The 18302-nt window shown below is 35.4% G+C and overlaps 1 protein-coding gene across 7 annotated transcripts in view; it reads left to right on the forward strand.

The window, feature by feature from the left end:
* The window catches only part of C1GALT1 (core 1 synthase, glycoprotein-N-acetylgalactosamine 3-beta-galactosyltransferase 1), a 53079-nt gene that overhangs the window by 7685 nt on the left and 27092 nt on the right, over nt 1-18302 (forward strand). For 5 of the 7 annotated variants that reach the window (XM_070615690.1, XM_070615694.1, XM_070615695.1 and 2 more), the window contains 2 exons: nt 9701-9937; nt 13441-14108. In XM_070615690.1, the coding sequence (XP_070471791.1) occupies nt 9701-9937; nt 13441-14108 (905 nt within the window). Of the gene's footprint in view, nt 1-9700; nt 9938-13440; nt 14109-17048; nt 17202-18302 lie in introns of those variants that run through there. The other 2 variants (XM_070615696.1, XM_070615697.1) reach the window with 2 other exon arrangements.

The following is an 18302-nucleotide window of genomic DNA, read 5'->3' on the forward strand; positions in this document are numbered from 1 at the left end:
GGTTAATTAACGTTGGGCCTGGGCTGAGAAGCAGATTCAGAGTCATGTTTCCTTGGAGACTACAAAGTTAAGATAAATGTGGAATGTTGTGTCTGGGAAACCCTTATCTGAAACTCTGAGTTGGAAATTGAAGCTGCTTCTGTTTCATTAATGATCCATGCAAGAGTGGGATGTTCCAATCTCACTGATACACTTTCAAATAACATAGTCTGACAGTCTAGTTGTAGAGAGAAAAGGTTTCTCAGCATTATGTTTTTAGCGTTAATTAACAAAAGGATTTAAAAAAAATTTGTTTACTGGGGCTGGCCCAGTGGCATAGTGGTTAAGTTTGTGTGCTTCATTTCGGCGACCCGGGTTTTGCGAGTTCAGATCCTGGGCGCAGACCTATACACTGCCCATCAAGCTGTGCTGTGGCGGCATCCTACCTACAAAATAGAGGAAGACTGGCACAGATGTTAGCTCAGGGATTATCTTCCTGAAGCAAAAAGAGGAGGATTGGCAACAGGTGTTAGCTCAGGGCCAGTCTTCCTCACAACAACAACAACAATTTTGTTTACAGATTCACAGATAGACGGATATGCCTGTTTTACCTGAATATCAGATTGTTTTAATTACTATACTGCTGTTTATTGTAGGTGATATATTTTAATATCTGGTAGGTCTAATCTACCCTCCAGCCCCCTCTACCCTTTTTAAGAATTTCCCAGTTATACTCACGTTTGTTTTTCCAAACAACGTTTAGGATAATTTTTACCACCTTAAGTTTTAAAAATCCTTTTATTTTAAGTGGGTCTGGTAGGCTTAGTCAACCCTCCCTCACCTCTTTCCAGAAATTTCTCAGGTATACGCACATGTTTATTTTTCCAAACTGTTAACATACTTTTTACTAAGTTATTTAACTTTTTAAAGTCTTGTTGTATTTTAGTTGGGATGACATTACATATATAAATTTGGAGAAAAGCAACATCTTTATCGTTGACTTCTTTTTATTGTGGTAAAATGCACATAACAAAATTTATCATCTTAACCATTTTTAAATGTGCGGTTCAGTAGTACATTTGTTGTGCAACCATCACCACCTTCTATCTCCAGAACTCTTTATCATTTTGGAAAACTAAAACTCTCTACTGATTAGACAATACCTCCCCATCCCCCCTCCCTGTCCCAGGCAACCACCATTCTACTTTGTCTCTATGATTTTAATTAAGTATCTCATTTAAGTGCAATCACGTGGTAGTTTTCTTTTTGTGACTGGCTTTTTTCACTTAGAATAATATCCTCAAGGTTTATCCATGTTGTAACATATGTTGGAATTTCCTTCTTTTTAAAGGCTGAATAATATTCCATTGCATGTATATACTACATTTTGTTTATCCATTCATCCGTTGAGAGACACTTGGGTTGCTTCCACATTTTAGCTAATGGGAATGATGCTGCTATAAACATGGGTGTACAAATATCTCTTTGAGACCCTACTTTCAGATCTTTGGGGCATATATCCAGAAGTGGAATTGCTGGATCACATGGTCATTCTATTTTTAATTTTTGTGGAAGTGCCATATTATTTTCCACAGTGGCTGTGCCATTTTACATTCTCACCGACAGTGCACAAGGGTTTCCTTTCTTCATATCCTCACCAATAGTTGTTATTTTCTAGGGTTTTTTTGATAGTAGCCATCCTAAAGGATGTAAGGTGGTATCTCATAGTTTTGTTTGTTTGTTGGGTTTTGTTTTTGCTGAGGAAGATTTGCCCTGAGCTAACATTTGTTGCCAGTCGTCCTCCATTTTGTATCTGAGCCACTGTCACAGCGTAGCCACCAAGAGACAAGTGGTGCAGGTCCACGCCCAGGAACTGAACCCAGGCTGCTAAAGTGGAGTGCATTAAACTTAACCACTAGACCACCAGGGCTGGCCCAATGTCTTGTAGTTTTGTTTAGCATTTCCCTAATGATCAGTGATGTTGAGCATCTTTTCATTCTCAACATGCTCATGCTTATTGGCCATTTATATATCTTCTTTAGAGAAGTGTCTTTTCAAGTCCTTTGCCCATTTTTTAATTGGGTTTTTTTTTTGTTGAGTTTTAGGAGTTTTCTGTATATTCTGGATAGTAATCCCTTATCACATACAGTCACGTGCCACACTATGTTGTTTGGGTCAATGACAGATCACGTTATATGATGGTGGTCCCATAAGATTAGTACAATATAGCCTAGGTATGTGGTAGACTTATACCATTTAGGTTTGTGTAAATACACTCTTTGATGTTTGCACTAGACAAAATTGCCTAACAACACATTTCTCAGAATGTATTCCAGTCGTTAAGTGACACATGACTGTAATGATTTGAAATGTTTTCTCCCATTCTCTAGGTTGCCTTTTTACTCTGTTGATGGTATCTTTTGATGCCAAAATTTCAATTTAGTATATTTGGAGGAAAAAGTTTTTAGTGAGAATAATGCAGCAATTCTCAAAGTGGTCCAGGGAAAGTGAAATCTCTTAGACCCCTTCGGGAGGTCCATAAAGTCAAAAGTAAAACTTACACTGATTTCAACAAGTTATTTGCCTTTTTCACTTATTCTTTCACAAGTATACAGTCAGGTTTTTTTTAGAAGAAACATAATATATTGCAACAAATTGAATGCAAAGGAGATACAGAATTTCAGATCCAGCTGTCTTCTATTAAACCAGATGCTGAGATTTGCAAAAATTTAAATCAGTGCTACTCTTCTCACTAATTTTTTGGGGGAATTATAGTTATTTTCTATAAAATGTTATTTATGTTAATAGGTAGTGGGTTTGTCATTACTGTTTATGAATACGTAAATATTTAAAACTCTTCAGTTTTAATTTCTAATAAAAATCTAATAACTATAACTCACATAAACAAAAGCTAAGACCGTCACTAATTAATAGTTTAAAGGGATCCTGAGTCTAAAATTTTTGAGAGCTGCTCAAATAATATATACTCATGCCTCATTAAACTCAATTTGGAAAAATATTCTTGATTGTCTGTGATTTCACCACTGAAATTAGAAATTAGGATTGAGGTTAGACATTAACATTTTGGTATATTTTTTCTAGTCTCTTTTTTTAGGATGGCTTTTCTTTAAAAGCACGTAGTTGGAATAACATTGTATATAAAACTTTGCATCCTTCTTTTCACTTATGTTCTAACCATTTTTCCATGTTATCTAATCTTAAAGAAAATTTTAGTGATTGTATAATATTCTACTTAGTGAGTATACCTTAGTGTATATAATTTTCCCTTTTATTGGGTCTAATTTTTGGCTGTGTATCTTTCATTTAGCAGATACTTGAGGGCTTATGTGAAGGCACTGTTCATAAATGCTTTTCTATTTTTTATTAAGATAATTTCCTTAGATTTAATTGAGTCACTTAACTACACTCTGAAGGCAAAGAAGGGAATATACTAAAGAAAATCTTGTCTTTTGAGTTTTTGTTAGTGTCAGATCACATGGCAAACTGTTGAAAGTGTTAGGAATTTAGACAGCTCTTTTAGCCTGTATCATTTTGTGGAAAGATTAAGTGAATTAATTTAAAGCACCTAGAAGAGTATCCTTTGCATTGAATAATTACTCAGTGTTCCTTTTTTTATTTGCTAGATCATATTTTAGATTTGACTGTTATTTTTAATTTTGTAATTCAAATATATGGGTGACTAACTGTGAATGTTTTCCCAGTCTCCTGACCTGCATGTCCCATAGCTTGCTCAACATTTCTGCATCATTGCCCTACTGGTGCTTTAAAATAGATACACTATGATATACTGAATATTGATCTGAGCAAAGTCTGTCATGTCTTTAAAATATCTTTACCCATTCCCTCATACTTATGGGATAGTTTGGCTGGGCATAAAATTCTAGGCTGGGAATCATTGTTCCTCAGAATTTTGAAGGAGTTTCTCCATTGCTTTCTAGCTTTCAGTATTGCTGTATGAAAGTCCAAAATCATTTAATTCCTGACCTCTCATATGTGACCTTTTGCCCTTTGTCTGAAAGCTTACGGAGTGGTTTCTTTGACCCAAGTGTTCTGAAATTTCATGATAATACATTTTTCTGAGCCTGTTTTTATTCACTGTGCCTGGGTATCATTGAATCCTTTCAATCTGGAAACTTCCTTGACATATTTAGTTGTTGATTTCCTCCCCTCTCTTTTATCTGCACCTCTAAGCTGATCTTTAGTTGTCATTAATCTTCTCTCTTATTTTCCATCATCTTGTCTCTTTGCTCACTTTCAGGGCAATTTCTTTAATGTTACCCTGTAGCTGTTCTATTGAGGTTTTTGATTTTCTTATATTTTAATTTGTAGGAGTTCTTTTTGTTCTCATGATTTTTTTTAAAGCTGATATCTTGTTCTTCTTTTGTGAATGCAATGGCATAGCATTTTTTATCTCAGGATATTAATGATAGTTTTGGGGTTTTTTAATTTGTTTTCATCTCATTGCATAGTCTCTTCCAAATTTCTTTAAATTTGACTATCTTGGTCTTTTTCTTTCACATTAGAGGCTTTCCTTAAAATATCTGGTGATTCTTCACTGACCATGTTTTAGAGTAGATATTAAAAAAACAATTGAAATCTCTGTATATGATGTTGGGGCATATCACCAGTGGTTTTCACTGTAGGATCTAACTGGAATAATTCGTTGCGGAACCTTTTGGGGATTCCATAGTGCAAATCCAAACCAAGTGGTTTTTAACTTTCCCTATCTTAAAGTCACAGTAGCAGATAATGCTAATGCTCTATCGATAGGCCTGTATCTCCTTCCTGCTCACAGGCTCATGATGTGTTTTCACTCCCAATATCTGTCTCCTACGGTTCTTTGTTGCAGGGCTGACTTCACACTGCCAGAGTCTGCTTTACCAATGTACATCTGTGAAAGTGTCTGGCAAATTTGTTTCCTAAGGACAGCCCTTAACCGTGATTGTGTGGGTACAACTCTGAGATGTGGCCTATGTTGCCTCTAGAGCTACCCTGAGGGATTGAGGGAAAATTACCTTCCATGGGACTTTGGTATGTTACCCTGGCTTGGCCTCCTTCCCTTCACTGTCCTACTTCCCTACAAGTTTTTCCAGGGAATTCTTTCTAATAAATCACTTTCACACAAATGCCTCGTCTCAGAGTTTGCTTCCAACTTAAGATAACCACTAATGTTTGGGCTGCATTCTCTTTGATAATTTATTTTGGGGTGAGAGGTCACTGAAGTTTTCTGTGCTATTTTGGGGAGCTCTGTTTGTCAGATATTGGTATCAAGCTTTTACATAAAAGAAGAATTGGTTAAGTTCTGCTACTTAATTTTCTGGAATGATTTATGTAATATAAAAATTATGTTTTTTGAAATATTGAAGTATTTTATCCAGGAGATACCTAGACCTTTTTGAAGTCTGGCTCTTTGACAGTGTTCTTTATTTCCTCTGTGGTTATTTGTCCATTTAGGTTTTATATCTTGAGTCAGCTTTGACAATTTGCTTTTTTAGAGAAATGTGTGTTTCATTTAGGTACATGTTTAATGGCTATTTGTTATATAATGTGTTCTCCTGTTTTTTATTTTATCTGTGAGTGTGGATAGAGTTTGACTCCTGATTTGAACAAACCAACTGTGAAAAAGACATTTGTGAGCTAATTGAGACAATTTGATTATAGAAACAGTTGGAGAAATTTGATTATGGGCTGTGGGTTGGATGAGTTAAAAGAATTATTGTTACTTTTGTTAGGCATTGATAATTTCATTAGGCATTTTGTAAGAAAATGTCCATGTTTTCAGAGACGAATATTGAAGTATGTAGAGATGAGATGACTTGATGTCTGGGTATTGCATTAAAATTTTATAATCAGTTGAAAAAATAATAAATGTAAATATAGCAAATATTTTAATTATAATTTAATCTGTGTTATGAGTATATGGGGGTTAGTTCACTATTATACTTTTGTGTGTATTTGAAGATTTTTGGAATTAAACTTAAAATACGAACTTTGAGTTACCCCTCTAATAAAATTAGAGCACATACTTCTTAGCACATTTTCTCCCACCCTCCACTCCATTTTCATTCACATGATATGCCTTTTCTGCCTAGGTTTCTTATATAGTTAAATTACTATTATCATTTTATCCTATGTAGCTTTTCTTTCCAGAATAGTAACATTTCTGCTTTGTTTCATAATTACCACAGACAATTACTACACAGTTTTATATTGGGAAGGGTTACAACCTTTCATGTTGTATGTTAACCCTTTCCTTGTGTGATTTCTTCATTTGTGAATTTTGATGGTTTTGTTTTCATTTGGATTTAATTCTTAGCTGAATTATGTGTCTAAGTAAGTAGTGTACCAAGGGTATATGGGGACTGAGTCCTTGCATATTTGAAAATGTCTTCCTGTTATCTTGATTCTTGAATGACAGCTTGCTGAATATTTAAGTCTAAGGACATATGTTTTCCCCCCTCAAATACTTGGGTTTTTGCAGCATTTCTTTTGGCTTATAATGATATAGAGGAGAAAGTTGCCTGTATGTTTTTCCTTTGTAGTTCTGCCTGATGTTTTGCCTTTGACTTGCTTGTTTTTTCCTGGATATTTAGAGTTTTGTTTTGTTTTTTTTAAGAGTGAAGTTCAAGATGTCTCGCAATACTGATCCATCTGTATTAGGTTTTCCTGGGTTATATATGAGACCTTTAAATATTGAGATGCATGGCTTCTACTTCAGTGCATTTTCTTTTATTACTTCTGAGTTTTTTCTTATTTCATTTGTTCTGCTCTCTTTTAGGAAATAAGTTATCTCTGTTGGCTCTCCATTGTCTTTCATAACTATCATCTCAGTAATTGCTTTAATCTCTTCAGTTTCTGAGAGAATACAAAGTAGTCCTATGTAGTTTAAAATTTTCTTCTTTATGGAGTAAGTGTTCAGAATGGTGCTTTTTACCTATCTTTTGCATCCTATGTTTAATTTTTTTCCCCCACTGCAAGATTTTTATGTAGGTTCCATGTATTTCTATTTATTCACTTGTAAATAGAATCAATTCTAGCTAGTCTTGCTTAAAAATTATGTAGATGGAAATCTTTTTTATTACCTTCCACATATAGGCAATTGTTTTGTGTACCGTTTGGATCTTTCCTTTAAAATTTGAGCTGGAGATTTGTGCTACTGCTGGCTGATAGTTTCTGTGTAGCCATTTAGCTACCTGAAAGAGATAAAGTGGGGATTTGAGACCTTGGACAGCTGCGAGTATGAATTCCGTCTCTGAATTTTTCTGTGATTTCTTTTTAAGACTCTAGGAGGTAGGGGGGCTTTACTAGGTTAGGAGCATATCATTCAAATTTGGTCCTTTTCCCCATTTTGTCAGGGTGAATAGTTTACTTCGATAAGAAGTTGGATTTGTTTCATGGGTCAGAACATACTTTTCTTTGCATAGTTACCTTTGATCCATGTTGACTCACCACCATTTTACATTCCCACCAGCAATATATAATGATCCAGTTTCTCCATATCCTCACCAGCATTTCGTAGTATCACTGTTTTTTATTTTAGCTATCCTTATGGGTATGTAGAGATATCTCATTTTAATTTTAATTTGCATTTTCTTAATGGCAAATGATGTTGAACGTTTTCTCATGTACTTTTTTGTCATCTGTCCATCCTCTTCAGTGAAATGTCCATTCATCTCTTTTGCATGCTTTCTAACTGGATTTTTTTGTTTGTTTTTCTGCTGTTGGTTTTGAGAGTTCTTTATATATTCTAAAGAAAGGTCTTTTGTTAGATATGTAGTTTGCAAATATTTTCTTCCAGTTTGTAGCTCGTCTTTTCAGTCTCTCAGTAGGGTCTTTCACAGAGCAAAAGTTTTTAATTTTGATGAAGTCCAGTTTATCAGTTTTTCCCTTTTATAAATTGTTCTTTTGGTGTCAAGTCTAAGAATTCTTTGCCTACCTCTAAATCCCAAAGAGTTTTCTCCTATTTTCTTCCTGAAAGTTTTATAGTTGTATGTTTTACATTTAAATCTATGATCCATCTTGAGTTCATTTTTGTATAAGGTGTGGGACTTGGGGCGAGGTTTATATCTTTGCTTAGGGATGTCCAGCACCTTTTATTGAAAAGTCTTGTCCTTCTTCCACTCGATTGCTTGTCTCTTTGTCAGAAATCAGTTGAGCATATTTATGTGGGTCTGTTTCTTGGTTCTCTATTCTATTCACTTAATCCATGAGTCTGTCCCTCCACCAGTACTAAACAGTTTTGATTTCAGTCACTATATGATGTCTTGAACTCAGGTAGACTGATTCCTCCCACTTTATTCTTCTTTCCAAAATTGTTGTAGCTATTCCAGTTCCTTTGCCTTAACATATAAATTCTAGAATGATGTTGTCTATCTACAAAAGATCTTGAAAGGATTCTGATAGAAATTACGTTAAACCTGTGAATCAATTTGGAGAGAATTGATGGTTTACTATATTGAGTCTTCTAACCCATGAACATGATCTGTCTCCCCATTTGTGTAGGTCTTATTTGCTTTTTTTTAACAGCATTATTTAGTTTTTAATCATATAAGCCTTGTTCATGCCTCCAATTGTTTTATGTTTTTCATAATCTTCTTTTCCTTCAAAGGGATCATTTAGAGGATAGGAGTCATGTTATAAATGTTTAGCTGACATTCAGATTTCATTTTAGACTCATTTAGTTTCCCTTTTTTTCTATAAATTCGAGTAAATCAAACTTAATGTGTTAAATCTTTAAAGTAGCATGACGGGGGCCGGCTCTGTGGCCAAGTGGTTAAGTTTGCGCGCTCCGCTGCAGCGGCCCAGGGTTCGGATCCTGAGTTCGGATCCTGGGCGCGGACATGGCACCACTCGTCAGGCCACATTGAGGCAGCGTCCCACATCCCACACTTAGAAGGACCTGCAACTAAGATATACAACTGTGTACAGGGAGGTTTGGGGAGATAAAGCAGAAAAAAAAGAAAAAAAAAGATTGGCAACAGTTGTTAGCCCAGGTGCCAATCTAAAACAAAATAAAGTAGCATGACTACTATAATCCAAATTCTGTGAAACTGTAGCAAAGTAGTTGAGTCTGAATTCTTGATTCAGATTGTAGCATGACCCTGGGAAAGTTACTAACCTCCCTGTGTCCTAGTTCATCTGTAAAATGGGATTAATGGTCCCTGTTTGATGGTTTACAGGTAATTCATGTAAAGCTCTTAGTATAGGGCTCAAATGTTAGCTATAATTATCTCTCCTTCCTTCTCTGTTATTCATATCTATAGTGATAATCACCAAATGTTAATGATAGTCGTTTCTGAGTAATGCGATTTGGGGTGATTTCTTTCTTCTTCATGCAGTTCTGTATTGCTTGATTTTTTTTTTTTTTTTTAAACAAGGAATAACACAAAACTGTCCCTTAAATCTCAACTGTCAAATCTGGAAATCTGCATGTTTAAAATGCTCCTCAAGTGATTCTGATTGAACCATGTTTACCCATGCCCCACCCCAATGATTATCCTAGTTACTACTCATTTATTTTATTGACTTGTCCATAATTTTAGCAGCAAATAGAAGGATAAACTCGTGGATACAAGTTAAGAATGTTTTTCTATATGGAAGGAATTAATTTTCCAGTATAGCTAAAAGTTATCAGACTTTTTACTCTTGGTATGTATATTGCTTTATAATTTGTAACATCCTGCTAATTTTTTTCTTACAGAAATACACTTTCGGGAAATGGCCTCTAAATCTTGGCTGAATTTTTTAACCTTCCTCTGTGGATCAGCAATTGGATTTGTTTTATGTTCTCAGCTATTTAATATTTTGTTGGGAGAGCAAGTTGACACCCAGCCTAATATTCTTCATAATGACGCTCATGCTAGGCATTCAGATGATGATGGACAGAATCATCTAGAAGGACAGATGAACTTCAATGCAGATGCTAGCCAACATAAAGGTATGATTTACTTCATTAAGGAGTAAACATAAACAGTATTTTGCAGTCTATGTAAGTGTTGAGAGAATTGGAAAAAGTTATTTATATGAATTTTGTTATATCATACTGTATCTTTTGATGAAAATGATCTTAATTTCAGATGTTAAATGATGGCTTGTGGTTTGCCTCAGGAGAAGGAAATTGCTAAAATCCAGATCTATTTAGGGGGTAAAGTATAAATTTTGAATTTAGTTTTTGGTAGAAACGGTTCAAAAACTGTAATTTGAGAAAGGACAAAACTTTTCAGATCAGATTTATTTCTGAAAATTTTTATTTAGTCTAATTTTGTTATCATGATATATATCTATGTCTTTGGTTTTTGCTATTGTATTGTTTTCGTTTTAGTGTTTGCTTAGTCCTGTTTTCCTAGAGAAATTCAAGAGGTGTATGTAAATCTCAATTTGTATTTTTATCAGTAGGTAATATAACTAATAGCTTCTCCTTTTGAGAGGAATAAAGAACTGGGGAATAGAAAACTGGGAATGTGTTATAGTGACTTCATTTTCTTCTGGCTTCTTATCTCTAACCACATTTTCTTGATTGAGTCCTCTATGTGCCCCTTAAATGCTGGTTTTCTCCAAGTTTCTGTCCTTTGGCTCTTTCATTGCCTGTGTGATATCATCAACCCCCATAATTTTAATTTCTATCTAGTCCTTACTGTCTTTATCTTCAGCCCAGTTCCAGACACTATGAGAAGACATTAACACAATTCAAACGTCTCTGCAAGTTGTGGTTTCTTTGACAGAAAAGAGTACAAACGGCTTGAAAGCAGTTGGGATTGTGGGATGGAGAGGATCCCCCATTAAGAGTTGTTTCTCATCTTTTGGGAGTAAATTACTTCTTCCTTCCCTCTCAAGCAGAGGTCGAGGGGCAAGATGTCAAATTCTGGTTGAGTTTTATGAACTAGCAAGCACATGCATACTGTTACAAATTATGTCATGTTATGTGAATGTTTGTATAACAGTGATTCAGCTCTGAGCAGGTGCTCTGTATTCTTATCGTAGAGCAGTTTGATCAGTGTGCACTTGCTCTGTAGCATCACTTCAGGTCTTCAGATGATCAGTTGGAGCTAGGCTTCTGTATATCTGTTAGGTACCTTGTCCTGCTCCACGGCCCACGAAATGTAGGATATGCTAAAAGTCTATCTATTCATATCAGACTTAACCGTGTCTAAATCAAACTCCTTTTCTTTTCCTTTCTGCTCCTAAAACTTGCTTTTCTTCTTATATTCTTTATTTTATATGGTTCATTACCATCTGCCTAAGTCAGAAACTGTGAAGTCATGGTAGATGTTTTCCTTTGCTTACCAATCAGTCCCATTTGTCACTAAATTCTAACAATTCTGCGTCTTTACCATTTTTCAGATTTTTTCTCTCAATCCATAGTGCCTTTTCCTTCAGTTGTACTCATGTACCTGCATTCATCCAAACTTCTCCATGCCTGTTGTCCTTTCTTCTAGTGCCTACTCATTTACAGACCTTTCTTCTGCATCATCTCTTATTTTTCCTAGTCTTACTTTATCTCCCCTTCTCTGTTCTACCCAAGTTCCCATTCCACTGCTCTGTAGGATTTATCAGCTACTGCTTTCTTTTTCCTTAGCACATTGAACCTTTTGTACATACCTCTATTATAACATCTCTTAGTATGTGGCAACTATTGATTGCATGCCAAGCTCCCTTACTAGATTGTGAATGCTTCTGTGGTAGGACGTGTATCTTATTCATCTTTTCATCTTTTGTACCAATACATGCCTATACAAAATAATTAATGAGTGAATAATTGAAAGAATGAGAATATCTACCAGACCCAGAAGTGGGGAGAAAGTTGTCTTGCTTTAAGTGAAACATATTGGGGATTCCTGCATCCATCATTTTCCCTATCTATCCAGGATTTGGTGTATCTGTATAGCTAGGAGATTGGGCTCTTCAAGTATATGAACCGTGAATGCTCTCTGACTGAAAATAGGGTCATTTTTGTCTGTTTTGAGATTATGCATTCTTGATAATCAGAGGGGCATGAGAATATTTTTATGCCCTGCCCAACCTTGTCTTCTGTTCCTTCTCAATCAATTAACTATAAATTTATGCCTACAGATGTTAATTTTTCACAGAACTGAGGTTTTGTACCTCACTGGTTGACCTTAACTTTAGAGATATGTTTCCTCAGGATTCTGCCTAGAGCATCACTACACAGAGCATGGTTTTGCAGATTCATGCTGCTCCATAACTAAATAAGTATTGAAATTGAGATTAAACAGTTAGAAACATTTATGGTAATTTGACAGAGTAATTTCATCTAAATCTAAAAATAAAACTGATTGGGGCTCATATTTTATGTTTCTTTTTTAAATTTTATTTTTCTAGTAAGTGATCTTTAGCATAGTTACAAAAGTTTAGGTCTCTAACTATTGAAAATAAAACTTGGTCCTTCACCAAGCACTGACGTAGAATCTTAGAGTTGGACTCTTCCTCTAGACCAGTGGTGCTCCAAATGTCCTAGCCAGACAGCGTGTGAATTGTTTGTTACCTATCTGCACCCAGATAAGTAGCTTGTACCAGGATGTAAGTCAGTTAATGAAGCCCACTGCTTAGTTAAGTGGACTTTTTTGGGGGATAGCAAGACTTCCTCGATGAAAAAGCAGTATGTTGCTTTATATTCTAGTATAAATTCCGTATTTCTTTGCAAACCAGTACTTTAAAACAAACAGTGTTCTAGACCGTCTTGGAAATACTACTTCTCCCTGTTCTTCTATTCTGCTTCTAACTGGTGGATTTGCATTATGGAATGAAGTATATTACTATCAGAAGTGGTCTCAACTCTACATTAATTCTTCTTTGAACTGGGGTCATGAAAGCCTTTTTAAAGCCACCTCAGCGTGCTTGTAAAAATTCATTAACAGTGGACTCTTGTGACTTTCAAAATGAATCACCTTGCTTCAGCAGTATGTCTTTGCTGCCCTTCAGAAGTTTATTCAGAGCAGTGGGAAATTCCTGTCAATGTTCTGTTAAGAAACACGTGAAACTTTCTTTGTAGAATGAAGTGAAAAGCAGAGACTGTGTAAGGCATTGCTTAGTTTCCTTATGAATCACCAGGAGAACTTGTTAAAATGCAGATTCTGATTCAGTTGGTTTGGAGTAGGGCCTGACATGCTCCATTTCTAACAGGCTCCCAGGTGATGCTGATGCTGTTTGGTAAATGAACCACAGTTTGAATAGTAAGAATTTAAGTCTTAGTGACAACTCTTGTTAGCTCCTGGACAAGATTGACATGAAACCAATCAATCAGAATGTCAATTCATGTTAGGTTGAGTTTTGCTTTCTTTCAGCTAAATCACTAATTATAGCGAGGTGAATAGAAGTGGGGGGGGGAGTCTTTGAAATTGTTTAAGAAAATGTCTTTTCAATATGATTTATTTGGATTTTACATCTATGTGAATATAACTTTAAAAAATTTTTCTTTAATAGATGAGAACACAGACATCGCTGAAAGCCTCTATCAAAAGGTTAAAATTCTTTGCTGGGTTATGACAGGGCCTCAAAATCTAGAGAAAAAGGCCAAACATGTCAAAGCTACATGGGCCCAGCATTGTAATAAAGTGTTGTTTATGAGTTCAGAAGAAAACAAAGACTTCCCTACTATAGGATTAAAAACCAGAGAAGGCAGAGACCAACTATACTGGAAAACAATTAAAGCTTTTCAGTATGTTCATGATCATTATTTAGAAGATGCTGATTGGTTTATGAAAGCAGATGATGATACATATGTTATACTAGACAATTTGAGATGGCTTCTCTCAAAGTACAGCCCTGAAGAACCCATTTACTTTGGGAGAAGATTTAAGCCCTATGTAAAGCAGGGCTACATGAGTGGAGGAGCAGGATATGTACTGAGCAAAGAAGCCTTGAAGAGATTTGTTGATGCATTTAAGACAGAAAAATGTACACATAGCTCCTCCATTGAAGATTTAGCACTGGGGAGATGCATGGAAATTATAAATGTAGAAGCAGGAGATTCCAGAGATACCACTGGAAAAGAAACTTTTCATCCCTTTGTACCAGAACATCACTTAATCAAGGGTTATCTACCTAGAACCTTTTGGTACTGGAATTATAACTATTATCCTCCTGTAGAGGTAAGTTCAGAAATTTTATTACTTTATAAATACTTTGACTTTTGTTTACTTTTTTTTAAAAAAAACCTGGCTAATGTGTGTTTCTTTAGTAGCAATAACTAAGAATCTCCCTTTGTATTTTTATATAGAGTGGCAGTTTAACAAAGTAGATGACAATAGGAGTGTCAGCAATAGTCGTTCAACAAATAATGATACTACTGTATGCTAGACACTGAGAATATAGCATAAATATGGCCAAGTTCCAGTTCTCATGAACCTTATGTTCTGGGTGAGGAGACATAACAATAAACCGGCAGACTAGTCCAGAAATTATGTGATTTTAGTTAGTAGTAAGTGTCCTGAAGAAAAGTGAAGCCAGGTAAGGGGATGGAGGGTGACCCAGAGTGGACCAGGGTACTCTAGTTTGGCTGATTAAGGAAGGCCTCTCTAAGGAGACACTTTTGAACAGAAACCTGAGTGACAATGGAGAGCAGGCCGTGTGAAGTCTGGATAAAGAGACTTCTAGTCTTCAGGAACAATGCATGAAAAGACTTTGAGGTTCGGAAAGATCTACATTCAAATCCTGCTCTTTCACTTAATAATTGAATGACTCTGGATGGACAGAATTTGCCCAACTTCTGAGCCTCAGTTCCCCTGTTTGTAAAATAAACCTGATCTCCCTGTCTCATTCAGTTGTTGTAATTACAGTTTAGTATAGTGCCTATCACACAGTAAGCACTTAAGAAGCCTTAGCTCTCATTTTACACCTTAGCTGACAATCCTGAGAATTTTATCTAAAGTACACTATTTTATTAAATATTTCAGATGTACAGACAAATATTTGATAAGAATATACTATCTTATACCTACCAACCAGCTTTACCAAGTATTAACTTTGCCACATTTGCTTCAGCTTTTTTTAAAGAAAAAGACATAGATAATTGAGACCTGTGTACCCTCCCCAACCCAGTTCTCTTGCCTCCTTGTTCAGAGTTAGCCACTATCAGGAATTTAATGTTTATCATTTACCATGCATGTTTTTATATTTTTGCCTACATGTTTGTGTATCTATAAATAGTATATAAATAATATATTATTTTTCAAGTTTTTAAATAACTGGAATTTTACCATATGTATCCTTGTACAATTTACCTTTTTCAGACATTAAAATTTATTGATGTTAATTTATGTATCTGTCTCATTAATTTAGACTGCTTTGTAATAATCTAATGTATGAATAAACTATAATTTATCTATTCTCCTGCTGATATACATTTAGTAGGTTGTTGCCAAGCTTTTCACTATTTTAAGCATTGCAGCAATGAATGGCTAAAGGAGACCAGGAATCACGAAACCTAGCTTTTAGACTCAGTTCTTTTATTGATTAATAATACCTTTAGGCAAGTCACTAGTACTCTATGCCTTCTTTCCTCTCACCCTAAGATACAAGTAAGGCACTTCGTGCTGCTATTCTCTTCTTTACAAGCCAGTGTTTTCAAATCATCATCTAGAACAGTGGTTCTCAACTAGGGGCAGTTTTGTCTCCTCAGGGACTTTTGGCAAAGTCTGGAGACAGATTTGGTTGTTACAACTGGGAGGTTGCTTCTGGCGTCTAGTGGGTAGAAACCCATTAGAAACGCACTAGATGATAAACATTCTACAAGTCAAAGGACGGCCCCCCACAACAAAGAATTATCCAGCTCAAAATATTGGTAGCGCTGAGGTTAAGAACTCTGGACCTAAAACATCTGGCCCGAGCTTTAGGCAATCCGCTTTAAAAAGAAACTTTGAAACAAATCACAACTACTTCTGCTGTTAACGACTAGTGTGTTCTTGGTACTTACACAAACACGATAACTAATCCTTACAGTAATTCTCCATTTAATAGGTGACAAAACTGAGGCTCAGCAAAGTCAGGTAACTTGCCTATCCTGATAAGCAGTGTAGGCAGTATTGCAGACTACTCTGATTCTAAAAGCTCTTGTTACTTCCATCATGAGCTCTCCTCTACGATTAATGGGCAGTATGCCCCAAAAAGGGAGTTAGGAGGATATATTAGAATCAATATTCTGTTGTTGGAATAGAATTCCACTTAAATAAGAAAACATTTTCAAGTTCAGCTCTATGTAATTAAGCTGTTTGAAACCTTATGCTAACATTTTATTGTTATTGTAGATGCAACAGTTTCCTAGACTATAAAGCAAGCATATTCCCAAGTCTGCCTTTTGATACTCTATTTCTGCTTTTTTTTCAGTGAGGTACTACTTTGAATGCCTTTTTTCCCCCCTCCCCAAAGCCTCCCAGTACATAGTTGTATATCCTAGTTGTAGATCATTCTAATTCTTCTATGTGGGATGCCACCACAGCCTGGCGGTGTGTAGGTCTGCGCCCAGGATCTGAACCAGCGAACCCTGGGCTGCCAAAGTGGAGCACACAATCTTAACCACTCAGCCCCGGGGCCAGTACCATTGAATGCTTTTTTAATGTAAACTTTTTTTAGTATATTGTGACCCTTCCAAGATTACTTGAGCTCTTCCCTTCCTAATTCTGCACCCCTTCCCATATAAAAATATATCCAAACTCAAGAACGTTACAAATGCATATAGCAAATACGCCTAAATGCATATAAGATTTTACTAAGGGTATCTGATACCAGGTACACATACAATAATAGCAAAGGGACATGATATTTGTCATTATTTTGTAACCAGTAAAATATCCTTTCTCTTTAAGAGTACTGCCCACAAATCTGCAAATAGGGTATAGCTAACAATATGCTTTATATGAACAAAATAAATACTTCTATAGTGCATCTTTTATTTAAATTCTAGTGGTTTTTAAAATAGATGGCAAAATTTATGTTCTTTCTATAAAGTCTATTCAGTTATATTGAAAACTCTCAAATAGACTTGGAAGTACCAAAATTGACCCAACCTTCTAATGTTCCCTCTTCTCTTTCAGAAACTTCTATGTAAACCCAATGTGAAGTCAAACTTCTATTATTACTTACCCATCGTTTAATAAATTTTCTTCTCCCTAAGTGAGTTACTATTTTCCAAGCCATCCTAAATTTCATAAATACACTTTTTTTCTGTAGTAATCACTAGAAATAATAGTGTAGAAAAATTTTATCTAGAGCGTCAGGGTGTGAGATATTCTAGTTGATCAAAGAATTATGTTCTCCAACTGGGTGTTCAGAACTTACTCTTCATATAGTTCTCTTCTCACACCACCTTCTTTCTTCACTAGAAGTGAATCTATTCCCTAAGAATAAAGTCTAACCAAAGAATTTGCAATCAGTCTTAATACAGTGGATTTAAAATAGATGTGTAAATCTATTAATGTAAATTTATATATAAATATATACATAAATATAAATCATATATATATATATCCCTCTACATGTGAAATTGCCTTTTCATAGGTCAGACATGATCAAATATTATTTATTCTCTTAGTTCTTTGGTTTTATTAACTCTAATCCATCTGAAACTTACTGGTATATGGTTAAGGTAGAGAGCTCCTGGTTTTTCCAGATTTTTAACTAATTATTCCAGTACCATTTTGGACTGAGTCTTACTTTCGTTACTGATTTAAAATACTTCCTTTATCATACACTATAGCATTACTTGTAGTAGGATCAGTATCTGAAATTTCAGTTCTGTTCCCTTCTATTTGGTTTTGGCTTAACACCATATTGTTTTGAACCTTGTAGCTACAAAATTTTTAAGTTAATAATCTAAGAGTGTATATTACTCTCCTTTATTTTTCTCTCTTTTTTTCTTTCAAAATGTTTTGGCAACTCTCATGTCTTTATCCTGTGTATAAATTTATTAATTGAGGGACAATGGACATCTTTGCCCAGGATTTTTTAGGTCCCTTAGTAAAGTTTTACAATTTTCTTCAGATCTCTATTTCTTCTTAAGCATCTCCCTAGGTATTTAATATTTTTGTTACTATTCTACCTGGGTTCATTCTTAAAACTTTTTAACTGGAATATAGGAAAACTGTTCTTTCATTTTGTTTTTGTGCTTGTTTTGGTGAGGAAGATTGGCCCTGAGCTAACATCTGTTGCCAGTCTTCCTCTTTTGCTTGAGGAAGATTGTCGCCAAGCTAACATCTGTGTCAGTCTCCCTCCATTTTGTATGTGGGATGCCACCACAGTGTGGCCTGATGAGCAGTGTGTAGGGTCATGCCTGGACCCAAACCCGTAAA

Source organism: Equus przewalskii, chromosome 4 (genome assembly GCF_037783145.1).
Source record: "Equus przewalskii isolate Varuska chromosome 4, EquPr2, whole genome shotgun sequence".
Classification (NCBI taxonomy): Eukaryota; Metazoa; Chordata; class Mammalia; order Perissodactyla; family Equidae; genus Equus; species Equus przewalskii.